The following is a 13,994-nucleotide window of genomic DNA, read 5'->3' as shown; positions in this document are numbered from 1 at the left end:
GGAGAAATGAAAATTACTTTAGGATAGTTTCCTTCCAAATCAAGTCTTGTCACCTCCCTTGGAATCCAGGGTTCAATACAGTAACATTTGTGACGCTGGCAGACCAAGTGCTATCTCATGCCAAACTCCCAGGCCAATTCACTTGTGTATTAGTGCAGATTAAAGTGATTGGTGTTTACACTTCATGAAAACTATGGGATGTTACATGTATTGTTTTCACTTATCTGTATCCCGTTATAATGTAATAGCAAACATTTAAATTTACATTGTAATTACTCCTGTAATTAAATAACCCATTAAAGGAGAAAGAAGCCTTGTGTAATGCAAATGAAGAACTTTAGCAGGAAAGTACTAATTCGTGTGCATTTGAAGGCAAGTGGTCATTGTGTGTGATGATCAGAGATCAAAGACTCTAAATGCACTTGTCTCTCTCCCACAGTTAAAGAAAGAGCCCACTGTCAGCTTCTTTTCTGTGAGAAGAAGCTATAAGTATGGATTCAAGGAAAGAGCCGGGATCTCCGGACTGTTTGGACTATGAAAGGGAATGGTACCTGATGCAAAGCAGAGATCCAAAGACAATCTGGGTACCCTGAAAAGACTTTTGGGAAACTAGCAGTTTATTACATCTCAATGACCATTTAGAATTATAGACTGTGGCTCACCTAAACATATATTTAACCTTCTTTAACCTCTCAATAATGCATTTCCTTTTCTTAGCTAATAAACATATAGTTAGTTTACTACAGAATTAGCTACCAGCATTGTCTTTGGTGTGAGAACTAGAATGCAACTTGACCTGAGTGAGTGACTGGTCTCTTGGGACTGGGAGTAACTTGGATATTTGTGATTTTTGACGTAAGTGACCATATATCACTAGGTCGTTTGTCTGGGTGGCAAGATAGATTGTCTGTGACTCCATTGTAAGACTGTTATAGTGATCCAAGAGTTCACATTTGGTACTGAGCTGGTGCAATTTAATTCAGAACATACCACCAGTTTGGTGTCTCTGCCCTGCTTTGACATTCAGCCCTGAGGTAGGCACTCATGGTTGTGAGCCACTCCAAACAGTGTGGCAACAGTCATTCCCTGAATTGGAACTACACACCCTAAGCTAAATAGGAGGAAATACACAAGCCCATTTTAACCCTAATATACACCAACTCTCTCTAAAACCAAACTCACTGCCAATGAACTGACTGGCATGGGATATGGTAAATCTGCTATGGAAGTAATAGAGTATACTGTCCTCCATACCCTAGGAGCTCAGTGCCATTATGATATATCTTATCCCCATTTCTTTCTGACCAATACTCCAGTATTTGCTCTGAAACCATTGGCCCATCAAAATGTAAGAAATACTACTCTGTATCTTTAATTAGTACCCAGCAGAGATGTTGACAGTTTTCAGAGTTGGAAGAACCGTAAAGTTTGTGTTACGCATTTGGAGTAAAACACAGTGGGCCCCACTTTCAGAACTGTCTACCTAAATCGTGCAGTGGATACAATCCCAAACACAGAATTTGCACCCAGAGTACAGGTGGCCAGTTTTGAATGTTAGGTTATGGTAGGTTATAATAAATAAGATAACGGACACAATGAGCCTTTGACACTTACCTGCTGATTGCCTAACGTATGTAATTCCAGCGAGGTCAGAACAAAGGAAAGCAGCCCATAAATACACATGCAAGCTGTGCTGGCAGTACACTGTAATGCAAAACACAGGTCAGTGAGTGACAGTGGAGACTATAAACCCTATTCAAGAACCAGGGCATAGTTCATTACAGAACATATGTAACAGCCCTCAGTTTCCTTAGCACATCATAGACATGTGTCTCTGAGCCACTGCCCCTTTCTGCAGGTATATAAGAGAGGGGATCACCACCTCGGGCTAGCCAATGTATCTATTGGAAGACAATAGAAATGGGAGCAGCAGTTAGTGAAGTGCCACATAAAACCACCTAAATTCTTATGAGTCAATGTGTCTAAAAGCCACCCTCCTCCCTCAGCCCAGAATCCTCTTCAAAACAATCATATCAAGAAACACTCAATGGTCAGAAAAATGAGAGGGCTCTTCTTCCACCAATGTCTGGCTGACTGACAGCTACTGGAGCTTTGGAATAGTTTGTTCTTGTAAACGACACTGTCTAGTGAAACTGTTTGTGGGAAATGGTGGCAGAAGCCAAAAGCTGCAATTGCTGGTGCATCCATGGAGTCAACTTAATAAACAAGATAAGTATGATAGTAATAAACGTTCACAAAGTCATAGAGTTTAGAGCCAGAAGGGACCACAAGATCATCATCTTTGATCTTCCATCTCTCACAGTCCACTAAACACTACACAGCTACCTCCAAACTAACCCCAACAAACAGAATCAGACCAAAATATTACACAGCCCTTAGGAGACTAGGCAAAATTATTGTGTGCCACAGGCACAGAACAGAAGGGACTCAAGATGCATCAATGCACAAGGCTCTTGAAAGGCTGAGATATACATCTCTCTCTTTTATATATATCTATATATATATATAGATATATATAAAGAGCAGATTTTCCAATCACTGGCCAGATCTGGACCTTCTCCAGCCAAATCTAGTCCCTAACAGAATAACTTGGGGAAATACATTTTTAATTTGCCTTCTAAACCTACAAACACTTCATTTAACTTCCACCCTACACAGAAAGGAGCTGAAACAACAACACTGATGTCACTTACTGGCCAACACTTCACTATGCACTCTATTCAGGACTAGAATTAGACTTACAAAAACAATGGCCTAACCTACCTACCTTCCCCCACATCTTCACACTACCAATACCATAGAGCCCCCTCGCCCTGAAGAGCCTACAAACATGACAACTAGAAACTTACATTCTTCCCCCCACTGCTGAGTGATCGTAGCAGCTTTGTCAGGTACTGGAATATATTCAGCTGGATAGCAGTACTTCCCATTCGCCTGATCGCATTGGTCGACTCCTCTGGGGTTACTGTGTGACGGAGCAAAGCCCAGGCCAAGAGCACAGGGGCATGATGAGAGATGTCCCCTAAAGTCAGCAGCAGATGGTCCATTTCCTGCTCAGAAGACAGGATACAAGCAAAGAAATCAAGACAGGCTGAAAGAAGCCCTGACCCAGCAAGCATTCAGCTGACTGAGGTGTAGCTCTAATAATCTCCTAATTCATGCAGATAAATGTCTTGTATAAAAACAAGAATCTATAGAGTTGACCAAGTTGTACTTTCAGGAAGAAACTGCTTAGCATGTTTTTTCTGTCATGCTGATTCATACCCTTTGGGGAAGGAGGTGAGAGGGTCACAAAAATAAAGGACACGCAATTCTAATTAAAATAATGGATAGCCCCTTGTTTAACTTGAAGTTTGTTGTTTTGATACAAGTGTCACAGTGAAATTATAACAAATGTGAAATTCCAGGTCAGGTATGCAAAGATCAGTCAGAGCACAAGCAACACCAGTGTTTCCTCCATAACTTAATGACCTCACTGTGCTTTTCTAGCTCCCACGTATTTTCTTCCCTGAAAACCTTTGAAATATACGACACCACAGATGTTTAATTTCTCCCCATTTTGATTTCCATGTTAAGACCATTTCTTAGCTCCTCCCTACCCTTCCCTAAAACCTTCAGGGAAACCCTGAAGATAAACCACTTTCTTATGAGATAAATAGAAATTAATAATTCATTTCCTTCTTACTTGCCCCATATTGTAATGTAGATGTTAGTTCAGTCGATCTGCAAGCCCAGAATCTCACAGACAAGTTCTGCCCACAGAGCTCCAGCAGCTCTACCTTGGGCAACCACAACCATCTCTAATTACAGAGGAACTACAAATGTCAAGAGACTTATTGAAGGTTTACCTGGTGCATACGCCCATTACTGGCAAATTTATGTTCCTCCGTCCTATCATCCAACACACGCTCATGCAGGGAGTCAATTTCCATGCCCTCCACCAGGATAAGAGCACTGAAGTAGCTGGAGCAGGGGTCAGGGGAAGGAAGCAAGAAAAAGAAACTCAATTTAAAGATTCAGTAGGAAAGAGGGAAGTAAAGGCTGGATAATGGAACAGTCCATCAGCTTTACATTTATCTACTACTCCCTTGATGAAGGAAAAAAATATGTGAAATTAAGAGCAATAATCCAAAGAACATAAATTCTTGGATCTTGATGTGCCAACAGATGACAAGTTAGGTCTTCAAAATTATCTACTGCTGGCTGAACAGTCACAAAATAGGAAAGCCATTTATTCTGATTTGAAGATGGCCTCTCTTCCTCAGCCTATTTCTACCACGGTACATTCCACATGGCAGGTTTTTCACTGGCTGTGTCTCAGTCAAATCTGAAGAAATCTTTTATAAACTAAACCAAAGGTCATAAGGATAAACATTGTTTACACAAATAGTGATTTTGGAGGGCACCATCACAAAATACACCTATATTCTGTATTGAACAAGAGATTTGTTCAATTGCACACTAATCCCATATATACACACAAGACTTACCCAATACGATCCACCAGGTGATCCATGCTTTCATCCACCAAATGCCTGTTGGTCTGTCTAGAGCCAAATCCCTGTTCTTTGAAAAGCCTGGCAAAGGTCAGCAGCTCATCAGGTGCCATCTCAAAGTATGCATAGTAAAGGAAGATGACTTCTAGAAGCATGGATTGCTCGCGGAGGCACTGCACAAACCAGCGGGATACCTGGCGCTCTGTCTGTACAAGGAGGAGAGTCCTACCGTTATACGTTTAAACTAGCATGTCAGTTGAAGCAACCTGAAATGGAGAGTGGCTGGGGCAAATCGGTCTGCTCCAATGGTGAGGGAACCTGCTCTTACGTCACACCGGAAACGCTGTTTAAAAGTCATCCCCTCAATGGCAGTGGGTGCATCCCACAACATATAGCATTAAGGGATTAAGGTAAAAATCAATGATATTGGGATTATGTGATCCTTATGCAGCCCACAGAGCTGAAGACAGGAAAAACACCTACCCTATCCCAGGAGACACTACCCAAGTTGCCAGGATGCCAGATGATTCAGATTCACAATTCTGCAGGTTTTATTTAAAAATTAAACAAAACACTACTAAGAGTAAACAGAGTTGGCTGCTTAAAACAGATTATGTACCACTCCAAAACCCTGCTGGTCTAGTGACAGCTCAATGGGCTTTTTACAAAGGGGATCAGAGGTCAGATCTCAAGATCAGAGCCTAGCTGCTGAAACAAGATGTGTTCAGAGTATTACCAAAGGGAAACAATTCCCTTAAATTCCTTAGAAGGCTGGAAATGTCCTTGTTAATTGCATTTAAGCATATTCACTTTGTACTAATTAGTCAACAATGTAGTGAAGAAAAAACGTACAACTCTGATAAAGGATAATTTTTGATAATTTTCAAAATACCATGAGATTTCCATGCGTTTCCCATGTAGGAGCTTCTGCTTTGTATAGATCTTCAAACTGTTTCCGGTAATTAGGAACCAGTTCCTTGTCCAGCTTCTCAACACACTGTGAGTATTGTGCCTTTCAAAAAATAACCCAAACATTACACATACACATGTATAAGCTTTTTAGATGCAGAGACAGACAAACGGTGTGTCATTTAACAGTGAGATCAGATTCAGGAAAAGGTTCAAGTATTCACCATGTAGGGGTGCCTCTCATCCTGAAAATAAGTGAGTAGGTTGAGGACACAGCGCAGAATGCACATTCTTTCTTCATAGTAATAGTCAGCAAGCTGTGAAAACACAACGTCATCAGCATCACTTGCTGCTGTGTCTAACTCTCTCTTCCCTCTCCTGATCTCATCTCCGATGCCTCCCACCAAACTGCAGTGATTATGCTCATAAACTTACATTGCCCATGCACTACCTACAATGGACGCTTCAACGTAATGGCATGACTCAGTTAGATAGTTTAAGTCATCTGACAAAAGCATCCAGTTCACTCTTATGCATGTGCGCGCACACCCCCTTCATATATTAGAACAGGTTCTGTCATTCCATTGCTAACTCAGAAAGAAAGGAACAAGGCAGAGCAAAGAAGGAGAGATGAGATTTCAATCTCTTTCTCCTCTTGGATCCATAACTACATAGGTGTGATCTTCAGTCCCCTTTCCAAAGACATCTCTTAGGATGACAACTGCGCACATAAATGCAAAGCTGTGGCTATCCTAGGAGTGCTTATTCCTGCATGGCCCAATTTCAATCAGCACAGCCAAAAGGTCCCTGTACAGAGTAACTGCTCATGCTGTTCTAGTCTATGGCCAGCCACTCTTCTGTAAAGCATTTTGAGATCTGCTGATGAAAATTGCTACATAAAGAGCAAGGTATTACTACTACTTCACAAATGAATTAGAAAAATCCCCCCAGATTTGCTCTTCAACCATTCCCAGCTTTTCCTGACCAATAGCAAACAAAATTAGTTCATTGCCAACACCTCTTTTTAAAATGAAAATAAGAATGAAAACTACTGACCTTCAACATCAGAGCCTGACTCTGCCTTTCATCCTGCAGGACAGTCTGCAATCAAAACACAACAGAATAAGGAAGTGGCCTTAATGCACCTACACTAGTCGCATATAAGACATCATTTCTTGTGAGAGGCCAGATTTCAGCGTTACAGAGCACAGATTCTCACTTGCAAGCATGAGTTTACCTCTGACTCCTTTCATCCCTACCCCTCTCTCTCAGACACCTGTCAGTACATTCCTATGGCTAAGAGTTCAGATAAATCTCAGACTCACACCAGGCAGGATATACTAGAAGATTGGACCTGGACCCCAGATACCTCATTTTCTGTAATGTACTTGAATATCAGAAATTCAGGGGGGGAAAGTTCCAAAATAATTTCCAAATCTGGATTTCAGCATCATGCACAACCATGTCAATGAACCACTGGGGTTAAGGAGGAAAAGAGACAGTAGCATGATGCAGGCACATACTACAGACCTTAAGTGAGTCCCGGGTCCCTCTGTAATCCTCTTGAAGATAACACTGCAATAACTGCACACTTTGCTCTTCATCCAGCCCCTGAAACAAGAGAGAGACACACAGACACAGAGAGGAATAAGACAAGGCAGCTAAGTTTATCAAAAGGTTCAAAGTCACTCCAAATATTCAGGCATCTCTTCCCTTTGGAATAAATTATTCCAAAAAGTGTCAATAAATTGGTTTCCTCTGAGGCTCTTAACAGTTATGGTCAGTAGAGTTTGTTTGTTTGTTTGTTAAAGGAAAGCAGAACATGTACATTTTAAAATAATGTAGATGTGGCTAGTTCAGCTCCAGCAGGAGTATAATGGATCAATTAAATAAGGGTCCTATCATAAACTGATCACCTTGTTCTATTTCTGATTGGAAGGAATCCAATTCTGCGGGTAACTAGTCAAGATTTTCCAACATGACAAGGGATTTTGAGTGTCCAGTTTGAGATGCCTTAAAAAAAGCACGATTTTCAGATGGCAAGCGCTAAGCACTTCCTGAAAAAAAACAGCCTTTTAGGTAGTCTCAATTTAGGCACCAAAAATTAAGGAACCCAAAAGTCACTAGTCACTTTGGAAAATTTTAGCTTACTGCCTCAGTTCTTGCTTATAACTTAGTTTAGAATAATCAGGATCAAAAATAGTCTTAAATTCACTTCTACTGAACATTAAAACAGCTTATTAAACTTAACTGAGCTTCAGAATTTGATCCTCTTATTGTTTTAGTTAAATACCTGTGAGAAATGACTTGACCTGACAAACTCACTGCAGAAAAAAGTATGTGTCCAGTAGGGAACTGGAGAAGAAAAACTGTAGGCAAAAGTCTCAGCATAGAGAAAGTAACTCTTTATCCAGGTAGCAGGTGATAAATTAGAAAAGATTACACTTCAGTTATCTTCTTCAGAGATAAGATACACTACATTAAGAACAGAAAGCACAAACCCAGGTCTCTGGCTGTGCATTCCAAGTGTGAGGGCAAGAATTAAACTGCCTAGGACCTCTGCTCACCAAAAACTTGCTGATCCTCAGGCCCAGTTCCTTCAGTGGAGCAGCCACATCTTTATCAGCTTTTACTTTTTCGGCTGAACTTGCACTAAAGAAAGAAGAAAACCCTTTTAGTCATGAAAATGCACTAAAGACACAAAGAGGCAAAACAAAAAGGCTTAATTCCAAAATCCCTGGCTTTTGTCGGTTTAAAAATCAGACTTTTCAGTGATTGTTCTGGCTTTTCTATATTTAATATACATACTGTAACTTCAATGCAGGACTTGTTTGGCACAGTTCACTTCATGTGCAATGCAAGGTACAGTTAGACCTTAGACCACCCCATGCTTTGCTGCACATTGGGCTACCCGCATTTGCCATCCTTGTCTGTCAACTGCCCTTCTCTCCAAATCGTCCCATTTCATGTTGAGGTGCTTGATGTCGTTCAGAACTGTTACTTTCCATGTTACTCACCCTCTTCCTCTCTTTCTTCTTGCATTTTCTGGTTTCCATTCAAGGGCAGTATTTGGCAAGCGTTCTTTTTCCATTCTCAGCACATGTCCCAGCCACTGATGTCTTCTTTTGTAGATTATTTGTGAGAGGGTGCCTTGTCCAGTAATTTTTTTCACTTCTTCATTCATCTTCCTATCTCTCTATGTTATTCCCAATATTCTTCTCAGACATTTGTGATGAAAAACATCCAGCTTTTGCATATCTTTCTTGGTAAGTTGCCATGTTTCACTGCTATATGTTGTGATGGTGATAACAATTGCTTTGTACACATTCAGTTTTGTCTTGAGGGAGATGTTTATGAGTTGCCAGATGTTTTTGAGTCTTCCAAATGCAGGGTTTGCCTTCCCGATTCTTCTTCTTCCTTCCTCGGAAAAAGTACCATCTTGGCTGATGGTACTTCCAAGATACATAAAATTGTTCACCTTCTCCAGTTTCTCTTCTTCAATTTTGATTTCTATCCCGGTAGTCCCCATAAACATGACTTTACATTTCTTTGCATTGTATCTCAAACCTATCTGCTCCATTACTAAAAAAAGCATTGCAGAAGCTGAAAAACAACAAGGCACCTGGGTTGGACAGCATTCATCCTGAAATGCTTAAATATGGAGGCGAAGACGTGGAATCAGTCATCTGTTTGCTGTGCAACAAAATATGGACAGAGGAGAAACTGCTGGAAGAATGGACCCTCAGTATCCTAATCAAGTTACCAAAGAAAGGTGATCTAAACAATTGTTCAAATTGGAGGGGAGTAACACTTCTATCTGTCATAGGAAAAGTATTAGCAGCAGTCCTCCTGAACATAATGAAAGGAAAGATGGATACCATCCTACGTGAACAACAATCTGGATTTAGACAAGAGAGCTCATGCACAGACACTATTTTCACCCTGAGATGGATTATTGAGAACACAATTGAATTCCAAGGCAGTCTTGCCATCAATTTTGTGGACTTTCAAAAGGCATTTGATAGTGTGAACAGAGAAACAATGTGGAAAATTGTGGAACAATATGGAATTCCAACAAAATTAATAAACATTATGAAGACATTCTATGCTAACTCAAAATGCTGAATTAAAATGGAAAATGGATTGAGTAAGCCATTCAGCATCAAGACAGGTGTAAGGCAGGGGTGCATCCTGTCTTCATTTTTGTTTATGCTAGCCATTGACTATGGATTAAAACAATGCAACAGTGATACATATGGCCTAAAATGGAACAATACAAGGCTATCTGATCTAGACTTTGCTGACGACATCGCTCTTATCAATGAAGATGCCAACGGGCTACAAAAAATGCACAAACCAAGGCACGGTTATAGCTATAATAAACATAGATAGATAATTATTCTCACTCTTTCAGTGTGAGAATCTGGATCTCATTTTGAGAAGATCAAGTGTCAAGAGGAGTCGTTCCTCTGCATCGAAGCTTCATCTTTAGGTAACCTATAGAGGCACTCTAGATTCTGGTACATGATTACTGTAACTCTCAGCAAGAGACTGGGATGAACAGGTATCTAACATAGGCTGGGAGAAGACAAGAACTTGTGTTATTTCTACACATGGTATTTTCATGCCAAAATAATATTAACTGCATTGAGGCACCCCTTCTAAACCTCTCCGCTCCATGTGAATAGTGAACCCCCTGCAACCTGGAGGTAATTGGCATATGAAGGGGGTAGAATCTATTTTTGCTGCATCACTGGGAAATATTCAGCACGTTCTTCTACTATCCAGTGCCTGTTTATCTAACGCACCTATCACAGTAGTATCTAGGCGCCTATTATCAGATGCTAGCATCAACGAATTACTGTACCTGGGAGGTTTGTAGTATGAAAGCCCCTCTAGTAGCCTCTGCCAATGCTTGTTCAACTCTGCTGCAATCTGAGCCTAGAAGAGAATAAAATAATACTGAATGGACAAATCTCCTTATTCTGCCCAATATCAGATTTGTTCAATTTAAACTAAGCAATGAAATTCCAACACCACACACAGAATAGGACAGCAACAACACAAGCCCAACATGAAGAACATCTGTGATTCAGACTCTGATTCAAGGTGTAGAATGTCTGAGAAAGAACAGCTTGCTGCTTTGCCTAACTGTGGGAAGGAGAGGGGAAGGAGGAGACAGCAGGCTAGGCTCAGAAATGGATTTGGATTTCCAACCTCTGGGAACATTCTTGAAATCATGGACTCCATCCCGGGGAGTAAGGAAGCAGGCTGCTCCACTCATGAATACCCCAAGCCAGCCAGTCTGGAAAGCAGCACTTGTGTCCGCTCCAGAAAGGGAAGCACCTTTGCACATATACCATTCCAGTGCTGCAGCAGCTAACGAGAGAGAATAAACAAGGAGTGGAAGTAGAGGAACAAAAAACTCCCAGTAAGAATATTTTGGGGGTGAAAAGGGGTAGAGCAGCAAAACATGATTCACTAGCATTCAGCCACTTATGCATAGCACAGCAGGGTTATCAGGCCACATGTCTATTTAGTAACGAGAAAAGCTGCCTAGCAAGACCTCTACTTACAGGTTCCCTCAAAGCCGATCTGCCTAGCAGAATGGTCCACAGTTCTCTGCTGCTCCTATAAATAAAGAGAAAAAAAAAACAAAGTTCTCTCTCTAATTTAAACATGGCTCAAGGCTGATGTTCAGCCTACAAGCTTTTAAACTTGGTTTTCACTTAGAGCAGATAAAGTGGTAAGACATATTGAACAAACCTAAACCAAAGGGAAAGCACATTTATATTAGCTACTGTAATTGGTTCAATCCAGTTTTGCTACCTGGATGCCTACAGTTAATTAGTATAAGGAAACCAAACTAAGCATGTAGAGATCTTTCATTCAGTTTTGTTCACAGCTTCCTCCTTGGGTGGAACAATATCAAAGTAAGGTGAGAAATTCCACCAGTTTCCCAAAAGGCACAAACTTTGCCAGAACTACTCAGCATAGCTTAGCTAAACTAAGCCTCTTGTTTGTATCTGTTTCCCACTCACTCACTAAGAACACAGAAGAAAAGGCAATCAGTCTGTGTTAGGAAGTATTTCAGATCAAATCCTTATCCTACCAGATCTCAGAAAGGAAGGTGCAACTCTGCAAAATGTAATGAACAAAATCTAGCTATTTAAAATAGCTGTGCAAACAGCAACTTCCAAAATACCGCTTTCTGGAGTTTAAGAAATTGATGTTCTGGCGGCAATGTAATCCAAGTCAGGAGTAAAACTAAACCATAAAGCCTGCCATGCAAGGTCTGTCTAGAGATGAACAGACAGGTTATGTGAAATATGCTCATCTGACAGTTTCTCAGATTACATCTAGAGAACCTAATCAGCAAATGAGCTCCCGGGGATAGCTAGAATAACAGAGAATGAAAGTGGCAGCTCTGAAGTCGTCTACACCTCCAGAGAAAGTACCAAAAGCCACCAGAGGCATTATTTTGTAAGACTTAAAGAATGAAATATCTGCAGCCTGATTTGCTGCCATTCAAAATAGACCTGGGAAGTTAGAATCCTATTTTGAGTAAATTCTTCTAGAGATGGAGATATCCTACCTACCTCCTAGAACTGGAAGGGACCTTGAAAGGTCATCGAGTCCAGCCCCCTGCCTTCACTAGCAGGACCAAGTACTGATTTTTGCCCCAGATCCCTAAGTGGCCCCCTCAAGGATTGAACTCACAACCCTGGTTTTAGCAGGCCAATGCTCAAACCACTGAGCTATCCCTCCCCCCATCAGAGATGTGCAACTCTGATGTAAATCGAGATTTCAATTTGGCCGCAAAACCCCTTTAAACAGTAGCTCTAGTTTTGTTAAATCACACTCGCCACTTAGCCTTCTAAAAAAGACAGAGAACAAAAGGAACACAAAGAAAATGTTAATTCACCACTAGTCCCTGTGCCACCCTTCCCAAATAGTTCCTGTCACTTCTAAAGAACATATTACCTTTCCAAACATTTAAATTAGGAGGGACAGAGGCAGATCTACACTTCATCAGCATCATTCATTATTAAAGTGTTTGCTCTCCTATCCAGCTCACATCATAGTTGGATTGCAGTTCATTTGGGATTTTAATGTTAGGTGTTTACAAAAACTTGGTGATTGGGACCATCAGGCTCCCCCATACTCCATTCAGACAACTTAATCTTCAGCCCCCGGGCCAGGCTCTCTTATGCCACCACTTCCACCTTCCATTCAGCTATACATGCTCTAACTCACCAGACTAGGATCCAAGACTACGATTTAGGGGAGCCCAAGCTCCAGAGAGTAAGTGTCCACAGCCAAATGGGAGGTCTTGCTGGTATGGTTGGGGTATTAAGTGTCTAATAAATTGCTGCAGTGGCCCTAAGAGATCGGGAACCACTTGTTTTATTACAGAGAGGAGGAAGGTGGAGAGGATTGCATGAAAACTGATATTCAACTTGGCCATGATCAGTTGTGGTAAAATGCTGAAATAGATCTGATGTTATTTTGTAAAAATAGATGGTTTCTTGGGGCTCTGCAACAGCACCCCACCAATTCCCCTTCACACACTCACTAAGCAGGAAAAGGTCTCAAACAGGGATGCGTTCATTACATCCTGAGGGGGCAAATAAGAACCAAATGGAAGTAGAATATACCCTAATTACCCCTGGGGTCTACAGTCCTCCTCAGCCCCCATACACCACTATTTCCAAGAGCTCTTCAATGGAATAAGTTCTTAAAATGCATCTAGATTTCATGACCACATGGTGAACCCTCTGTTCTGATGTTTGCAAACAGGCCCAGAGGACGGCATTAGGTCAGCTCATCTAGACAGGTGAGAAACAGAGCAGAGATTTCCACTAGCAGAGCAGCCCTGCGTGTGGGCCCCATTAGAGCCCAGTGGAACGCAGTAACAGGACCAACCACGCAGCAGGCTGGGCAAAGGGACCCTGGTGCCAGGACAGACTCCATCCCAATGGGGCAGAGAGCAGAGTCTGTGCCAATCGGGGGGCACCAGAGAGGCCATTCAGTCAGCGACCCCAGCTTCTTAGAAATGGCCAGCAAGTGAGCCGATCCGCTACCTGGGGCTTGTGTGCAGAGGCCCTGGGTGCGTTTGCAGCAGGGGGTGAGCTCTGCTCCAGGGCAGGATGCGCCTCAGGTGAGAGGCGGTCACTGGGAGGGGGACTCTCTCGGAAGAGATGGGAGCTCACTGGAAGTGGCTGCTAAAGCGGGTAGCGGCCTCTCCTGAGGAGGGCAGCTTGGGGGAGCAGTTGAAAGGGGTCAGGGTGGGGGGGTCACGGGGAGGAGCCTCTCGGATATGCCGGGGGTCACGGGGAGGAGCCTCTTTTGGGGGGAAAACACCAGAACGGGGCACTGGGGAGGGGGCAGGACCTGCTCCCTCCCCCCCCCCACCCCGTTTGCCGTTTAATGACGAGCTCCCCGGCCCGGCCGCTATCCCCGGTGTGGGTGGGTGGCGGGGAGTGGGGAGTTCCCTCAGCGGCACCCGCGTTCCCATACCTCGCGCACAGCCCGCCGGCCGCCATCTTCGCTCCCCTCTCACGTGAC

At 42.4% G+C, this 13,994-nt stretch overlaps 1 protein-coding gene across 2 annotated transcripts in view; it reads right to left on the bottom strand.

The window, feature by feature from the left end:
• The window catches only part of NUP188 (nucleoporin 188), a 45,921-nt gene extending 31,927 nt beyond the window's left edge, over positions 1–13,994 (bottom strand). Inside the window, exons 1-12 of one of the 2 annotated variants that reach the window (XM_024192993.1) lie at positions 13,947–13,994; positions 11,003–11,057; positions 10,294–10,367; positions 7,994–8,078; positions 6,957–7,037; positions 6,483–6,527; positions 5,651–5,743; positions 5,410–5,529; positions 4,512–4,723; positions 3,870–3,984; positions 2,871–3,071; positions 1,615–1,704 (exon numbers count right to left, since the gene is read on the bottom strand). In XM_024192993.1, the coding sequence (XP_024048761.1) occupies positions 1,615–1,704; positions 2,871–3,071; positions 3,870–3,984; positions 4,512–4,723; positions 5,410–5,529; positions 5,651–5,743; positions 6,483–6,527; positions 6,957–7,037; positions 7,994–8,078; positions 10,294–10,367; positions 11,003–11,057; positions 13,947–13,972 (1,197 nt within the window). In that variant the 5' untranslated portion in view covers positions 13,973–13,994. The remainder of the gene's footprint in view (positions 1–1,614; positions 1,705–2,870; positions 3,072–3,869; positions 3,985–4,511; positions 4,724–5,409; positions 5,530–5,650; positions 5,744–6,482; positions 6,528–6,956; positions 7,038–7,993; positions 8,079–10,293; positions 10,368–11,002; positions 11,058–13,946) is intronic. The other variant, XM_024192995.1, reaches the window with a different exon arrangement.

Source organism: Terrapene carolina, unplaced genomic scaffold (assembly GCF_002925995.2).
Source record: "Terrapene carolina triunguis isolate 2854851 unplaced genomic scaffold, T_m_triunguis-2.0 Scaffold238, whole genome shotgun sequence".
Taxonomy (NCBI): Eukaryota; Metazoa; Chordata; order Testudines; family Emydidae; genus Terrapene; species Terrapene triunguis.
Note: the sequence above shows the minus strand (reverse complement) of the source record. Positions and strands in the feature narration are given on the sequence as shown.